This window comes from Manacus candei, unplaced genomic scaffold (genome assembly GCF_025592945.1).
Source record: "Manacus candei isolate 608988 ecotype Guabito, Panama unplaced genomic scaffold, ASM2559294v1 h1tg000160l, whole genome shotgun sequence".
Lineage (NCBI taxonomy): Eukaryota > Metazoa > Chordata > Aves > Passeriformes > Pipridae > Manacus > Manacus candei.
The window spans coordinates 565,745-584,786 of NW_026138208.1; the positions used below are offsets into that span (position 1 = coordinate 565,745).

Here is a 19,042-nt window from a genome sequence, read left to right on the forward strand (position 1 = left end):
TATAAAGGGAAAAAGGCACGCAAAGGTGAAACACAACTGTGATTTTCCACTTCAAACAGATAAAACCCAGAAATGTTCCTCCCCAAAATTGTTACATAAATTTTATAATAACCCTCATATACATACTGTGAACTATTTGTAAAGACAGAAAATTATTTTAAATATATCTGTATGCTATTTCAAACAGATTAAACCCTATAATTTAAAAGAACAATTTTTCAGTCTCTAGATTCTAGGCTGGTCTTTTAGTAGTTTCCAATTGTTTCTTGCATTCCTTCATTTAACTTGAAGGTTGCACTACGGGCACTGCAAAAACCTGTACTAAGTCATGTCATTTGATGGGCCAAAACTTACTAAAGCTTCTTTCATGCCAAGGAATTACAAAGTAACAGATATGAAGAAGAAAATACTCAGCTGAAGCAATTTTACATCAGGCAGATGAAAAAAATGATTAATAGATTTGAATAAAAGGTCTTTTGTTTGCACAAGAAAAGAAAGTTTACAACACAGTGTGTCTAAGATGGAAAGTGACTGACTGCAACATAAGACAATAAAGATTCATCTTCTATATACTGTATACAGAGCACAAAGATGGATGTTTAAATAAATGCAGAGCAGACAAGAAAATACATCAGCTGACAGATATTTATACTATAAACTGCTTCTACTGTAAAACACAGAAAACTTTTTAACACCTTATATTATTAGTCCTTCTAGAAATGATAAATATAAAATTAGTCTTAAATTCATTGGGTTGTTTATGAAATAAATTAAAGGACAACAGAACTGAGATACACATATCTTTAATATCTCAAAATTTAATGTAAGAAAGCAGCCTACTGTGCAATCTAAGAAGGTAAGACCATATTTGTGATTATGACTTTTCAAAATTAAAAGCATATGTGTATTTTTCATGTTGGAATGCCTCCATCAATTCTGTTATCCTCTACTGGTAATGAATTAACAATAAATTACACAGAGAAGGAACAACAAAAGAGCTCACATCACCACTCTGGAATCAAATGTTGTCTTACTAAAGAGAGCATTATCACAAGCATGTTTTGTATTAGTCTTATTTTTAAAAATATTAGAATGGTATGAATGATATTGGGCAACTTCATTGCAATTCCTAAAATGAATTTACTGGTCCAGTTTCATTAGAAGGTTTTCAACCATAAACTTCTCTTCAACACTACAAGAATTGTTAGTGATTGAAAGTGATAAGGACAAATAATTCTTCAAATTACAACTGCATAAACTTTCTGGTATTGTAATTCCAATGTCACCTTGGAGAAAAACAGTAAGGAGTGGTATCTAGCAACCCAGTACCTCATCAGACAAGGGTTTACTAAGATTTGAACTTGTAGAAATATAGAGCTTAAATTGTATTGGCACTGCATTCCATTACATATGACAACATACTGACACACAGTGACCATTATCATCACTATGATATGTTTGCTGTATACAATAAAACCCCAAAACCCTCCTTCACCAGAGGAAACAGGAAATGAGTGTACCTTGTATTATATATAACAGTATATATAAACCCACCCTAACCCTCAGCAGTGCAAATTTACAGTATTAAATGATGCAGTAAAATAAACATTTAAAACTAGTAAATCCTATATTTCATTTATTATACTTCACAGAATAATCAGTCATTAGGCATGATGTGATTAAGACCACAAATCTTGGCACTGCAAATCTGTTTTGTTGTTTGGACTGAATATTTTGCTATACTTTACACCTAACAGAGCAAAATAAATGAAAAAAAATAAGTTAATCATACATCTTCCCCCTTATGCACGTATTTTCTATAGCTGATGGTTGTTGTTGCAACACAGTAAAAGCTACCATGTCTGAATTTGAAGAGGAATCTCTGCATTTGTTTTCAGAATACAGCCATGTGTTCACACAAGTGACTATGATTTCAATTCTCTCTTCCAACTGTCAGTTTAAAAAGTATTTTCAACTCAGACACAAAGATCTACTAAACCCACCATATAATTCTATGTGAGACACTAATATAAATCAAACATAAAATGATTATTCAACGTCACTGAGTGAATGACTGGTCAAGATACAAACTCTGCATTGCACTTCTACTTTTGAAAGGATTAATTCAGATATATGAAGATTTCCAACTGAATACTTTCACTGCTTTATGCATACACATCGATGGCAACTGTTAAAGTGCCTTGGTGATTTGTGTTCTAACTTTTAGATGTTTTTCTGAAAACAGAAGAAAAAACAACCCACAAAAAACCCATGTAGGCACATCCCTAAGCACTAGGAAAGGCAAATTCTCATTTACAGTGTAAATCCAGCTCATATTTCACTTCTATTTAGAATGTGATTAATCTTCTAATAATAACAAATAATGATTTGCACTGAAATATAGTAGGAGACAACTTTAAAAGGTGTTTTATTTCACACACACACACATACGTTTTTAAATCTGTAAGTATGCAAAAGCCAGACAAGAAGTTTGATTAGATTCAAAACTTAAACCCAAAACCACCACAGCTAATAATCCAATTTAGTCTAAACAACAGAACTCATCGAGGGATTCTCGTGTTAAACCATAATTCTGGTTGAACCACAGATCAAATTTCATCAGTAGAGAGCCATCCCACTTCTCACTAACACATTCAGAGGTATAATTGAGCTCACTGGGAAAAAATGTGGGTTTGTTCCAGCCCAAATCTATTCAAACTCACTTTCTAACCTTGAGATTTCATTTTGCCTTTGCCTGATGAACAACAAAAGCACATAGAAAATATTCACAGTGAGGAGATACACATACATATATCATATCATATCAATTAACTACCTTTATTTCTACTGGATAATTCAGGGATTACACTAATGCAAAGTGTCAATAGAAAATTGAGTTCTTTATGGCTCACAGTACACTTCTGTATCACTTGAGACCAACAAGTCACAAAGTGTAAAATATTAAGCATATTTTGTGATTTCACAAATAAATGTTATAGACAGAGAAATCTTTAAGTGCCCTAGGGATCAAGAGTAATAATTTTTTTAAGAAGTACTTTATGTATACACCAAATATGCTTTCACTTCCATATTTAATATTTCCCTTTGTGCTGTTGTATTTTATACAGTAAAATATTTCATATATCACTTACTTTTTTGTCTTCATTATATTTATGAAAAATCTCTTGTGCTCTTTCTTCACCGCCATCCGTAAACAACATAATAATCTTATTGCAGTTAGCTCTGGAGACACTGTGCTGTAGGAGACACAAACAGAAGTGTTTTTATATTTCAGGCTATAAGGAGTAACAACTGCTATATCTGATGGCTTTTATATCTACATCCTTACTACTTTAACATGGTAATGGCAAAACTTCAAAAATATTTTAGAATTTTCTTCAGTACACCCTTTTGAATGAGAAATAAAATAAAATAAACCAAAACCATTTTTCTGTTCCATGACACTTAAATATGACCCATTTCAGATCTGGACTAACGCAGTAGAATAGGGATCTGGTGGTTCCTCTCACATCCACAAACATCAGGAGAGCTCATACCCATCACATCAAACCCCCAGTGTTCCTATACAGATGTTCTGTGTGAGACTTGCACAGTGAGGGTCTCTAAACATTTTTACTTTTTTCTCATCCTTATTTTTTTCCTTATCCTTACTGTACCTGCGGAAATTTGTGAACAATGACCCTGTAATAAATTACTGAATATGCTTATTTTTTTCTGTTGGACTTCTACTCACAGAAACTATCCAGCTCACTGACTCCTTAAATGAATCTCTGTCAATTTAGGCATCCTGTAGGTACATCCACCCTATAAGCTCTGAAGTATTTTGCATTTTTTTTTTCACATTTCTTTAAAATGTGTTTCATCTTTCAATTTTTTAATTCTTTCCTGGTTTTCTAAATTATTATTTTTAATACCTTGAGATGAATAGCTAATCTTTAGAAAAGTATCTTACAATCAGGTTTGCATAATAGCCAAGATGTGGCTTTCTAGATTATTAAAAAATCTCCATCACCTGCTTTTCTAATTAGGTTGCATCTCACAGCTGAAGAACAGAGTGAGTTCCATCATTTCTGGGGAGCAAGCCTGAAATAGAGAGAATTAAGAAGAAGCCTCTCTGACTCCTAATTCATCAAAGTAACTGGTAAAGTCTCTGAGAAAAATGCAGTGTGTTTTGCAAAGGAATAAAAACATTGTTCCACAGGTAGAACAATAGAGGTGAGTATGAATTTTGGCTCCTTATGGAAGGACCAAAGGCTCCTACTTTGGCATTCATCCTCTGTCTTTGTTCTTTAAAGGTAAGAATCCAATCGAAGCAAATTGCTCATGACTCTTGCAGCCAGTGTTCCTTGCCCTTTGTATTGCAGACAAATGGTCCCAATAAATTCAATTTCTCCTTCCACAAGCCTGAATTTTGCTGTATGAATTTTCTCTAGAGTCGGAAAAATAAATAGGACAGTTGTCCTTACAAAAGCACTCAGTTCCCCCTTGCTTTACTCTTTATGGCCAGATAGCAACTGTCACCAGGTCACACTGAAACATCAAAACCAGCCCTCAAATATCACCCAGTAACTCTCAATATTGCATTCTACAGTTCTACAATGCTTCAAGAAAACTAAAGCACAAAAACATAATTAACAGAGTAAGAATTATTCTTCAGAGATGATTTATGTTTATAGTTCAATATTCTGTGAATAATTACTTATTTATTAACTAAAAAAAAAATTAAACAAAACACAAGCCCAAAGATTTTCTTACATGTAACAACATATAAAACCTGCTTGAAATCAATACATTCTCTTCAACCTCAACAGCACACTGTGTTTCAGTTGGAATTAAATAATTTATGATCATTTTTCACTTGTGAAATATAAGTTACAAGATACTGCTTTGGGCTGTAATCTTTTCGATATTAAAAAAGTAATAAAAGCAGAGTTGGATATTTCATAAATAAAAAAATTCACATGCATTTACAGTGGTTTAATATATAGGCCAAAATGAGGTCAGAGGGAACAAAAGAGAGATATCAAGGAAGGGGACCAAAACTTGCTCATATTATGAAACCTTCCTCCTGATTTTGAAACAAGCACTACTGTGGGCAAAGTGAACTTGAGCTAGGCCTTGCTTTAACTGGTTAAATCAGGACTTTTCTAGTGGTTTACTCAGCATGTGCTTATACAGTATGAGATGAACACAGTGGTTTATCTCCTAGTACTTACAGAAGGGCATTTACTTACACTACGCTGTCTAGACACTAAAGTCATGTCATAGGAAAAAAACCTCAAGACTTTAGCCTCCAAACATTATTGGAAATCTGAACATGAGTAAGTTCAAATCATATGATATTATATTCATATTACATATGAAGTGTTTAAAGCCAGTTTGGTTGGAGCTCTGAGCAAGCTGGTTTAGAGAGAAGTGCCCCTGCCCATAGTAGGGGAGTTGGAACTAGTTGATCTTTGATATGCCCACCAAGCCAGGCCATTCTGTGACTCTGTGATTCTGCCACAATAAAAACTTTGCTTTTGGTTGAATGAATTTAACACGTTAGTCTTTCAAAAGGTATCAAGGAAGGCAGAATTGCCTTTACAACACCTCTTATTCCACTCCCCTCCCCCCCCCATTTGGACTAAACAGGGGAGATATTGGTTCAGGATGTGAAAATAAGTGATTGTGAAAAGCTGATGCAGCAACTTCATAATTCTTCTGAACAGTTTGCCTCAGCAGTCCAACAGACCACAGATGAAAGGGAATGTGTTGCCTATACAGGAGCTTCCCCAGGACAAAAAACAATTTCTTAGCTTAAACCACAGAAGGATACAAGTTGGAACTAAGCTATGTATTAATTTTTAGCTCTCTCTTCTATTTGATAAAGGTCTTTTTTTATTCTTTCAAACAAGCAAGCAAAACATGATCCATTTATAGTATGGTTAAAATTACTTTTGTTTTATAAAAGTTTCACATCGTTAAAATGAACTCATTAAATGGCAGGTAACAATTATACCTTGTGGCATGACACTTTAAAAATTCATTTTTCACTATTCTTTCTTTGACAAATCATAGCTATTATGGTGTGTTGGGAAAAGCCCTCCTGGAACTGCTGAAGGTGAGGTATTATGCTTTTCAAAGAAATAACAAGTTAATATAACAATAAATAATGGGAAAATACTACATAAAAATCCAGATTACTGATAAACACTGGCATTAGTATGTTGAAAAAAACACAAGTGTCTATTTCCATTTGGTAACACATCAGACAGCAATCTATTCATGCCACAAGTGAAACATTGCTTCAGTGTTCTGGAAAATTGTTTGAAATAATTGTCATCCAGAAAGAGTACCCACAAAATTATTATTAAAATTTGAGCAACACTGCATTTCTATGGACCTTAAAGCAATTGGACTATTTAAATTCATAAATACACAACTGGAAACTATCTCACAGCATATTTTTTATTATTTGCTTAAGGTGGTATTATATCACCATATTATATTGTCTTGTCACTGGAGTGTAGTGTTAAATCCATCACCAGCCCTTTACTCTTCCTGCTAAATGGATTTGCCAGTGTTTGGAGGGGATGACTGTATATCTATAACCTCATGCAATCCACAATGTCCAGCCATAATTTACAGTCTTGCAGAGATCATGTGAGGCTAATCACACCTCTGCCTTCAGCTATAAAAGAGTTGGTCCCACTATGACACTGATCTACCATTAATTTTGAAATAATATTTGAGTCCTACAAACAAGTCCACTTTGAGGTTTCCCCTGCATTCAGCTTGTCTTAATGTTGCCTGCACACAAAGTATATATCTGGTGATCTATGTAATCCATAATTTTAAGGAAATATAAATGTCATGAGGAATATATTTGGAAAAATTCCTTGCCTTCCTCTTCCCTCTGCATGAGATGTCAACAGATGCAGAAAATGGGAAAATGCCATCCAGCCTGGTCCAAAAATATCCAATAGACTTTAAAAATAACCATCAGCAGAGGGCACCCACTCATTTCTCCACCAAACCCTGCTGCTAAACTGAATAGTGGTCAACTGAGAAAATTACCATGAAAACATTGCTTTTTCTTTTCCTACATCAAAATTTAAGAAGGCTAGAAATTTTTCAACCATTTCTAGCCTTAAATTGCATATACAATGTTAGGGAAGTGTCCTGAAGTCCAGAACCTGGTAGATTAGGGGGAAAAAATAAAGTAAAAACAAATATATTACAAAAAATCATAAGGAAAAGAATGCATTTCATACTTTTCAAGGCATATCCTTATCTGTTGTAAACTGATTCAGCTTTACTTGCACTAAGGTGGAGATCTAATATGAAGTTTTTACAAAGGTGAAAAGTAGAATTATTTTTTTAAACAACCACATAAACCATTAAAAATTTACTGATTAACTCCCAACACCTGTGGTAGATGGGAAACATTGCTATTCAAAAAGGTAGTGCTTGGGTGCAAGTAAGAAAGTACAATGTATTTAAAACACAGTAACGATGCATTTATTTTTAAGGAAATTATTCTTTTTATACATGAGAAAGAAAAAGGAATTAGAATACTCTCAGATGCCTAATATTCCTCTATTAACTAACTCATTTCCTCTGCTCTATTCTGCTCAAGCCATGGTAAACTATTTATGACTTCTAATAAGTGTGAAATTTTAGGTTAACTAAACATTGCTAGGTGCTGTGGTAAAATTAAAATAATACCACTATAACATAGAGCTGTCCATTCTAACATTAACTGCAAGTTAACCACTACCACAAGTATGTGCCAACTGGGAATCACATATTAAATGGAAAACCAGCTGAATGAACTAAAACAGTACAACACATTGAAAACCAAATTCATTCCCAAATCTTAGCAACCTGCTAGAGAATCTGCAAGGAAAAAACATTTCTGGGATAGATTTACTTGCTAAATAAAGGTTTGCACTTCAACCACTTAAGTTACACAATGAAGGAACACCCAGTGGCCATCTGAACATTCAAGTTCTCCTGCTTCACCTGGCAGAAGAAAGATATTACTTAAACACTTACATTTAGCAGTTGTTCAAAAGCGTAGCTAAAGCCTTTTTTGTAATCTGTAATTCCTTTAGCAGAAATTTTATAGACAGCTTCTTTCAGTTTCTTCTTGTTCCTCACATTAGCTTGGACAAGATGATTAAAGCAACTGACGTTCTGAGCATTATTATTAAACTGTAAAATAAAAAGAAATGGTATTAAAACAGTTATTTTCTTTTCTGTGTACTGTAGTGCTAAAGATTTATGTTGTTGGGATCCATGAGATAAAGAATATCACACCTGGATTTTCATTTCCACTATTGAAAACATCCAGCAGCATCTGGAGATTTCAAAATGGGGTAATAAATATATTTAAAAATAAAGGTATTTGGTGCTTCACCCGGCGGCAATCAAGAAAACTCTACTGTAATGGAAAAAATTCCCACAAATTTTGTTTCAAGTTTATACCATAAAATAAAACTCAGACACGCTGACAAAATGAAAAACATAGGAAAATACATATTTTACTCTTTTTAATCACTGAAAAATACTGGTTGAGTTATCAGGTGACTTCTATGTTGCACCTATTAGTTTGGTGGTTTACAATGAAACCTATAGATCATATTCAATTAGTACATATACCTTATGGAAAGCAAAATACACTCTTGGGGAAAGAGGAAGCATATGAGAGTATAGCTGCAAATACGAGAATATTGTTAACAGCAATACAAATTTGTGTATTGAGAACACACATGCTTCTGCTGTCCTACACACATATCCATAAAAACTACTCCCTTTTAATTAATTTATATGAGATTTTGACATTATGTAAAAACATACACAGAAAGTTTTTAAGTGCAAGATGTCTGCACAAGTAGAAATCAGTTTATGATCACCTGAAAATTCATCTCTGTATAAATACACATACATTCATGTATACCTACAACTATATGTATCTTCAGAGAGAGAGAGAGATGCAGATATAGGTCTCACTTTTTAGTGGCACCATGTATGATTTTAACTCTAGTTTTGGATGAAAGTGCATATTACTGCATACAAGCTGTGTTTAACTCTATTTGAGTGAAAATCTCCTTTTAACTACAACACAGTGACTTTTATCTAAGATATTCTTGACTAATATTACTAAAACTACTGTCTTGGCCAATTTTAAACTGTTTCATCTGTCAAGATTTCTTATGCGAGCTTTTTTCCTCACTGGTAAAGATGATGTCCAAAAATCTCTGTAAACCATCTCAGTAAAGGCACTAAAATACAGATCTCCTAATTTACACTTCATCTGAAAGTAGATTATTATGCATCTTCCTGATTATGGATCTTCAGTGAAAGTAAATGTAAATGTAATTTTGTGCTGTCAAACTTGTGCAAAGCCTTAAAATAATATAAAAATCAGGCCATGTTGGTTTAAGTCCCACTACTGCTAGATAGTTCAATAGTGCTCTATAGAATAAAGGTTACAGATTTCAATAAATGCTCAGACTATTTACCAGTCTAAAGTAAATCACTAAGTACCAGGCACAAAGTGTAGAGAGACAGCTGCTGTCAGCAGCAAACACCAACTTGCACTGTGACTGTAGGACACTTATAGTGAACAAAACTTAAAAGGATGGAAAGATTGATAATATCAAACCAACTTTTATAATGCTTACTATTTCAATTCAAGTTATTAGGATGCTTAGGAGGTAAGCAGACTTTTCCCTGTCCTGGAATCAAATGCTCCCTGCTGTTAGGACCCAATAAAATATGAACTACCAGTTATTATTCTCAAATATCCACTTTAGTCAATAAGACTTCTGCTATGAAATTGCTAGAAACAAATGTATAACTGCAAATATAGTGCAGCTGATGGCAGAGATGACTGACATAGGCATCATCTTCAGCAGAAGGCTTAGCCTAATTTGTTCCATATCCTTCTTGAAAACAGGCACTGAAGTGCAACTGTGGGGATTTGGGGTGTAATTGAGCAAATCCAGGTGCTATTATGAGAGCCTTTGCTCTGCTGGATTCTTCCTTACAGTTCCATATGGAATATCTTATTCTCACAAAGAGGATGTGTGAAAGTGCCCCATGAACTAAAGAATTTAAAGCATGAATTTGTCTGCCTCATCTTGTCATATTTTTATTGCACCAGAAGCCCCTCCTGCATGTATGTAGAACCTAAGCCTATTTGGATTTTGAGCATTAAGTAATTCATAACTAATCTAATACCTTGTCATTCTCATATTGCAATTATTTTGATAGGGTGCTTATTTTTGATTTTTCCTCATGAATTAATATTGTCTTTTTGTGAGACACCAATTTTTTTTTACGGTATAGCTGATGCTTTGTTGAGGACTGTATTAGCTAGCAAATAATATTGATATTTGCTAAGCAAAACATACTATGACAATACTCATATAAGAATCTTCATCTATCTTTCTAATTAATAAGAACAGTTATTACTCTGTCCCAATTTTATAGTTCTGGTCCCCAGGTGATTAAATATGTAGGAGCAAGTTATTCTCAAAAGACTTTATGCAAATTTTTCTGTCCCCCTTTCTGTCAATAAGCAGTTCCCAATGTATCACAAGGGGATGGCTGCTTCCAAAACATACAGAATCATAAATAAGTGCTTTAATTTTGAAAAATGCAGTGTTATATTCTATTCCAAGTATTCTGTGGAAGAGTTAGTTGTATATAATGTTATAACAAAAGTGGTTTATTTATTTTCATAGTATTTTATTTATTGTGGTTTTAATTTTCACAATACCACAACCACAAATATACAATTATGTATCAAAATTATTTACAGTGACATAAATATGAAAACAGGATGAAAGAATGAAGATTAAAAATATTTCCCATTTCTCCCAGTGTCACTTCACCTTTAAAATAAATGAAGACATATAATTGGACCACATATATTTAAGTTTGAATATTCCTTTAATGTATGTAATATTTCTCAAAAAAGAATATTTTCGTAGGACCAACAAAACCAGCATGTTTTGTTGCTTAAGTAAAACCACAAGATGATCACACAACTGTAATGAGTTTGATAAAAAACACTGACATACTCAATGGTGCTTCCAATAATAGTTTCTACCAGAAGTAACCAGTAAATCACCTAACGGTTATTGGATACATAAACCATGTGGAAGTGAAAACAGTATTGTGCTGCGGAATTATTTCAGTTTGCCTCAACCTAGGTTTACAGTCATGATGGGAAAATTACAGCCATAAAGTAATTTTATAAAGAGAAGGTCTCAAAAGGAATTCTAATTCTGAGTTGGGTTGAAAGTACAGAACTTGTACTTGGAAAGTAGAAGAAAATGGTTACCTCATAGACAGCTCTGCTCTACAAAAGCCAATTTCATTTGAAAAACTAAAGTGAAAACACTGCTGTGGTCCATCAGTGACATTATATATGAATTATTTAATATATAAAAGTAAGCATAAGTTTAATCCTATGGCCAGTGCATGTATTGTCTTGAGCTATAGCAAACAGCAGTTTAGACGTTCAAGCGAAAATTAGTGACAAGAGAAAATTTCTCCCTGAAGAGTCATTAACATTAAACTGCAAATCTAAATTGGTTGCTAGCAGCCCTGCAAATATATCAGCATAATTATTTCTATGAAGGTCAGGTATCTAGCATGTGGATCTGTAATTATGGCTACAAAAATGACATGTTAGAAATTGTCAGGAATACCAGCTCAAACTGTGGAAGAAGTTGACAAGTAAACTGTACTGCAGGACAATTACACATTAAACTGCAGTGCACTCACTCATTCTGTAAACAGAACAAAGGGGCAAGGTCAAAACATCTGCATCTATAGATTGACAAATGCTGATGTAAAACCAAGGAGAGAAATGACACATTTGTAGGATGGAGAGTTACATCAACCAAAGTCTGCAAATGCTGGAATTTAATTAAGAAAATATATGGGCCAGCTGTTTCCAAAGATATCAGTCAAAGCTAATGTTAATGCCAGTCAGAAAAGCAGATGAGCAGAGTTTTTGATTAGATGAAGGAATCAGTAGTTGGAACAACAATCCTCCAAAATGAACATTTCCCTGTTTGCTAGGAGGTGAAGACAAAGTTGAAATGTGACTGATGAAAATTTTCAAAGGGAGGAACAAAATTCAGGGATACATTTAACTAATTTGAACTCCAGTAAAGTACTGAAATGATAGAAGGATTTTGACTGTAAAAGCCTTCAGATCACCCATAAAACTGACTTTTCACATGAGACAAAAAACAGGACTGTTCAAAACTTTGAATCAGACAAACTGAGCCAGCTTTTAGTTATCCTCATGCGAAATATAATAACAATAGTGGCATTACAATTTTTTACATATTAAGATACCAAAAGCCAAAATAACTGCAATGAGCCTTTAATGATTACTCGTCACATTGCCTGACTCCTAAGCACTATAATAATTCTTTTTTCAGTTTAAAAGATTTCTTGAAAGCCAGTTAACAATATACGCAATCACTTAGTATTTAACTCCAGAAAAAACATGTAAGATTTCAAAAACCAGTTGCCACTTCAGAAAATCTATGTTCTTACAAAATCAAATTTTATCAAAGGAGTAAAATTAAGGTAATTACAATCCCTATTTTATTGAACAAGATACTCTCAGTGTATCTATATGAAATACATCAGTTGGGTATTTATCAGGCTGGCATTTCCCCCTAATTACTGCAGTAAATATAGCATATGTCACAAAAGTGCTACCAGTAAAAAGGAAATAAATGAAATTTGTTTATGATGCCATGGGCTTAGTGATTCACTTACAAAACAACAGATGACATTTGAAGGCAAACCGTTCAATTGTTAAAATGTAAAGCCATCCTATACGGTATGTCACACTTGTAACAGCTCCTACTTTTTCAATTCTATAAAAAGCTTATTCTTTATCTAAGCTAGAAGAAGAGCTTGAAGGTAAAAAGTTGGAAATCATGGAAAATAGGACAACTTTAAGCTTTTTTATTTTAAAGGATCATGAAATATTAATATAATTAAATTTTTCTAGTAATTTTACCTGCAGGGTATAAGATTCTAAATGCAGTTTTCACTAGATTATTTCTCACTACCCCATTTATTTATAGCCTTTTGCAGTCCCCACCTTTGGGACGTCCCAGAGCTATCCTCATTTCTGAGGAAATTAAGACCTCCTCTTCACAGGTTTGGGTAGGAACACCCAAGCCTGTTACTGGAGCACTAAAAGTGTGAGAGAACTCCATCTAGTTGACCACAAACCACCAGTACAATCTTAGGCCATATATAGGGCAACTCAATAACTTGAAAGATGAGATAATGAACTCAACATGAAACTGTGAACAAAGGTGTTTGAGTTTAATGCTACTTGAACTTTGTCATTCTGGAGGTCAGAAACAGAGTGAATCTGACAGTCTTACCAGGACTTCATCTTCTGATTGAGAGAAGGATCAACTTGCAAAACTAGTGAAAAATTACACAGAACTGCAGCAAAGGGTCTAAATTCTAGAGACCTTTCCCCTCTCTTGGGTAGTTCCATTGAGCTATGGGCTCAACCAGACATGGACCTCTGCAATCCACAGTGCCCCAAGGGTTAAATTTGTGGAAAAGATAAGAGATTGCTATTCTGAAAACCCCTTCTAATTCCAGAATAGTTACTTATTGATTGCTAAAAGCCTCCTCTTTTCCAGTTTCAACTTGGAAATGCTTCTTTAAAAAATAGTAAAACTCCTACCATAGCATGAGGATATTGGAGGATTCAAGGGAAGTGAAACAGAAATGTTTATTTATTTCCTACATCTCATCTCACTCTACGCACTCTGTGGATATGCAGATCAGAAAATGAATAACAAGTGTCGTGGTTTGGATTTTGTTTTCCCCCAGAGGCTAGAAAAGTGGTAGACCCCAAGGGGTGGAAACCCCTGGAAGTTTTGAAGTTCTGTCCAATGGGTGCTCCTGTAAAAAATGTAAACATATCACAAGCTCACCGGAAGAGATGAGTTGTAGTTTTGGGTTGTTGCAGGAGAGGTGGCCATGTTGTAGAGCCACGAGGAAGGGGCTCTGAGCCCCTTGGGCCCTCTGGGGCCTCCCAGCCCCTGGCTGGGGGGTGCTGCAGGGACCTGGAACAGCATAAAGCTGGGCTAGGTGCCTGTAGTTATGCCAGGAGATGTTTTCTCCATGGGCACAGAGCAGCAACCAACACTGACCAGAGAAACGGTGGCAGAGAGCCAGGATAGATAACACCTGAACTGAAGGAGCAGCAGAAACAACATGCAGCACCAGAGAAAGGACTCCTGGAAGGAGAGCCGGGAAAAAAGAGAGCCAACAGCCTGAGAGACAGAGTTCTGCGGGTAAGACTGTACCAGATCCCCTAAAACTCCCTTGAGACCCCTCTTGGAGAAGAGGGACATGGACTCCTATTTTGCAGAGCAGTTTTGGACATGCAGCACCGGAGAGAGAGAGGAGCTGAGAAGCTCAGAGCGTCCCGGAGCTGGACCGGGACGGCCAGAGGAATGTGGGGGGAGTTGACCTTGGTTCTCCCCCCCCTTGCACTGCTGCCACGGTGGCAGCCTGAGAGACAGGGCACAGAGGCCCTGCAAGGAGCTGAGTCTCCTGGAGATACCAGACCGTCACGAAGACCCCCCTGTGTCTTCGTGATATGACGTGGTGATACGACCTTGTCTGGGGTTACGAAGCCCATGGAAGACCCCTCGGTTGGAGGCGATGGGGCCGAGAGAGGTTGGATACCTCCCTCGTGAGTGCTGGCAGAAAGCCAGCTATCAGCTGCTGCATGTGGAGAAGACAGACAGACTGCTGCCTCAGAAGATGCTGCTGCTTAAGGACTGGAAGGGATCTGTCCTTCTTTTCCCCCTGGACTTTTATTTGGAGGGGAGAAGAGATCTGATCCACTGTAAATACTATATGTCATCATAGAGATAGTTGTGATCGTGTGTATAATGTGATATGGTATTTATTTGTACAGTCATTGTAATATATTCCCTTTCCCCCACTTTGAGTCTGGTGTGTTTTGTCTGGAAAAACCCATCTCACATTAGGTTGAGATGTGGGAAGGGGGAATGGAGCTAGGGAATTGGATTGTGGGGCTGTCTCAAACCATGACACAAGACCCTTCAGACAGACTTTTTCATTAAGAGGACAGTATAAGGTAAAAGAAGGGAGTAGAAAAAAAAACCTTACAGAAAATATCTGAAATGAAGTAAGAAAGTATCAGTATTAAGAAGTTGGATATACAGAGACTGAAAAAAAATTGAGATGGTTAAGTAGGAAGATCAAAACTATCACAAAGCCTGGGAAAAAACAGCAAACAAAACAGATGAGAAAAAAACTCAACATGCATAATATATTGTGGGTTTTTGCTTTAGGAAGTAACACCTAGTATATAACTCCTGGGGCCATCCACACTTTAGCATCACAGACATTTTCAAACATTACCAAGTATCTTGGACTCCTTGAGAAATAGCACTGAACTTTTCTCATTTTATTGATGAGAAAAGTGAAGCAACAGGGAATAAAACAAATAAATCCAAGGCAAAGACTTGGCCACAAGCTTTAATCTCAAGCCCCCACTACTAGAACATGTATTTTTTCTTTGTGCAAGCAATTCCATGTCCTCAAATTTGCCTTTTAACTTGACATTAGTTATTTTGCTATAAGCCATTTAAACCACACAGTCAAACAGGACACAATTTTTAAAGCATGAATTCTCATAAACAGTTTATCACTTGAACTTCTTCAAAATGTACAAACAGCTAATGACATTAATTCTGAAGACTACAGCACTGAGAGACAAAAATCCCTGATTTAACAGGCAATGTATGAATTGATGAATATTTCAAATTCTCTTCTCTATGTCCATTTATTCCTCTCTATAAATCTAAATAGATCTCCATCTCCTTAGAGATATATAAGGGATATAAATCCAAAATCCCATGTCAATCATTCTTTGCAAGTGTAGGAGGTTATTTAAATACAAGTAAAACATTTCAACTGATTCTCCTTCTTTTATGAAAGGAAACCTAAAGCATCCCCTTCATTGCACTGTCTTAGAATTCACATTTATGCAATGCTAGCAAAACAAGTAGGCTTTGAAAACAGCAGCAAAAGAAGAAATGTTATAAAGAATTAAAGAGTAATAGCTGAGAGCAACAATTTACATTTGTCAGAAAGTGTTTATTACTGTTTCTGACAGTCAACAATTTTTTTTCCTGCTGTATCTTCATACACATGTGTATCTATATATACACATACCTATATAAATATGTTTATGTATAGATATTTGCTTAATTGTTTGACATGATCAAGAAAGAAAGCTTCAGTCAATATTTATCAGATGCTTTCTGGACAAAGTACTAATCCACTGAGGAAAGCCACAGTTCTCAAATCAAAAAGCATAGCAATAAATTTATGTAAATCCTCAGGAAAAGAAATCGAGGAAAGTACTAGTTCTGAGATTCAGTTTGAAAAACACAAAGTGTTTTGCAAATCATCTAGTTACTGGAAAATGCAAAAACGTAAACACCAATAAATTATTAAAACTTTAAAAAACTTTTTCAAGTTTTAGTCACTAGGTGGCACTAAAACAAAAAAAGTTGAACTGGTCTTAAAAATACCTTGAAATAGGGTAGAGGACATTGGTGTTTTCTGTGACTGGCATCAATTTCTCATTTCAATTAGACCAATAAAATATACTTGTGTTCCAAATGAGTGAAGAAACAGAAATATTAAAATCAAAACTTCCTTCTTAAATAAAAATTTCCACATCTTGAACACAAGAGGTCCCAGCTCCAGAATGAAAATTTACTTTTTTCATACAAGAGATCCACATTATCCAAACAAGCATCTCAATTTCCAACAGCTTTACAAACAGTACTAATAATGGAAAAGCAGTAAACCAGTCTCCTTTCTAAATATCTTTCTGTGCCTCCGAAATCTGTAGAAGTGATAGCATATATACCAAGTACATAACACTAGGTCTTTGTAAATATCCAGATTTTCCCAACCATTCTCGCCTGCTGCTTTCTCTTCTCCCAGTTAGTTTACTAACATCTACTGATTCAACATGTCGTGTTTAATCAGAATCCCCTGAAATTGCACTCCTAAATTAAACAAAAAAAAACAAAACAGGCAAAAACTAAAAAACTACCCTTCCAAAACTTCTGACATGAAAGGAGAACCTGCTTCTAACTGTATGTAAATTGTGTATTTTCAAACATTCATGAATATTTATCATTTATAGAAAGTCATATAAACTCGAACAAAGCAGTAATTTCTATACTTAAACTTGCTCTAGAAACAAAACTTGCACATTTGTAATACCAAGATCCCAATAGCTGAATAAATCAGTAACATCACTCCAGGAATACCGAAAATTGAGGAAAACATAGTCTGCTTGCTGAAGACCTAATCAGATACCACTGCTGCTGACTTTCAATCTGCTGAGGTTTGTTGCTATGCTACTCCTACCTCATGGCTAAATCAGCTGGGTGACCCAGTTGTATCTATACACATTAAATGAGCAATAGTGAAATAGATCTGATTTCACCGGGCTTTCATTTTGTAGCTAAACCCTGCTTTGTCGTTTTCTTTTCTTTTTTTTTTTTTCCCTGCTGCTTCAGGCTTGGTAATAGGATTTTAGGGTTAATCCCAAGAATAAGTGAATCTTGAATAAGGCCAGTTAGAATCTGTATTTCAGCAGCGAGTAGATAGCATTAATATTTATCAGAATCCATTTAGAGACTAGTATGCAAGCAATTTGCAAAGTTTTATTCCCATGTAAATCTCAGTACACAGAAAATCTGAGGCAGTTCAAGCAATAAAGATTTGTAATTTGACATGCCAGAAAATAATATGTGATGTTAAAGTTCACCATTCATATCTTGCTATAGAATTACTGTTTTTTCCTATCCTATGAGTTACATGCAGAGACTCTTCAGGTATACAGTAGAATCCTATATATTCACTTTAGAGAAAATATAAAAAAATTATTCTAGTACTCAGAAGAGCACACCTGTATTTCTTTACTTGTATCTCAAATATATAATGAAATAAAATTAGGATTATATGCCAATTTATATAACTGTCATTTCCTGAAATGTCATAAATTTCTCATTTCACTGTGAAATGTATACGTGTGTATTAGAGACCAGAGTCAGCAGAACTCAACAACAATAAAACTGTTGGATCACAAAATATCTGTTGAAAAAATATTGCAGCATGATATGAGATAAATACTAGGGAAAAGACCAAATACTAGGCCAAAGTTTGCTCTCAGTTAGTTTTGTTAACCTTTCTAACCCATATAATTATCTGCACATAAATCAATGCAAAGCTCCCACTAACTAGCAAAGGATTAATGTTCAGACCATAAAGTAGATGCTGCACTGCCAATCTCAGCTACAACACAGACTGTCAGCACAGGCTGAAAGATGAATTTGCTTAGCAAGATGAAATTTATGGTCTTTTTATGCTGCTGTGGCTAAATTAGTATGCATTATTTACTTAAAATCATGTGCTTCTGACTTCTACTGAAACATTCAGTCCTGTAAATTTCAGCATCTCCCAGGGAAAGCTGGTTGATCTGAACCACTGCACTGCTGTGGTGCTGCCCAGATATGCTGTGGGAGAGAGCTGTAACAAGAAGACACTCCCTAGAAAAGTATTTTGTAGACTTTTTTTTTATTCTCACCTGACTGGGGAAATCTTCATTCAGTCAAATTCAAGTTGTTTAAAACATGAATCACTCTTGCCAAAAAGATGAATGTATGAAGTTGGAAGGGAGCCATAAGGATCACCAAGTCCAACTCCCTGCTCCATCCAGAACTACCTAAAACTAAACCACATGACTAAGAGCATTGTTCAGACACACCTTTAACTCTGATAGGCTTGGAGTAATGACTCCTTCCCAACGGTGCCAGTTCTAGTGCCAGACCACTCCCTCAGTGAAGAACCTTTTCCTAATGTCCAAACTGAACTTCCCTGGCATTCCTCATGTCCCCTCACT

The 19,042-nt window shown here is 35.2% G+C and overlaps 1 protein-coding gene across 3 annotated transcripts in view; it reads right to left on the reverse strand.

The window, feature by feature from the left end:
• The window catches only part of CACNA2D1 (calcium voltage-gated channel auxiliary subunit alpha2delta 1), a 330,506-nt gene that overhangs the window by 74,106 nt on the left and 237,358 nt on the right, over positions 1–19,042 (reverse strand). For all 3 annotated transcript variants that reach the window (XM_051772865.1, XM_051772864.1, XM_051772863.1), the window contains exons 10-11: positions 8,062–8,220; positions 3,153–3,257 (exon numbers count right to left, since the gene is read on the reverse strand). In XM_051772865.1, the coding sequence (XP_051628825.1) occupies positions 3,153–3,257; positions 8,062–8,220 (264 nt within the window). The remainder of the gene's footprint in view (positions 1–3,152; positions 3,258–8,061; positions 8,221–19,042) is intronic.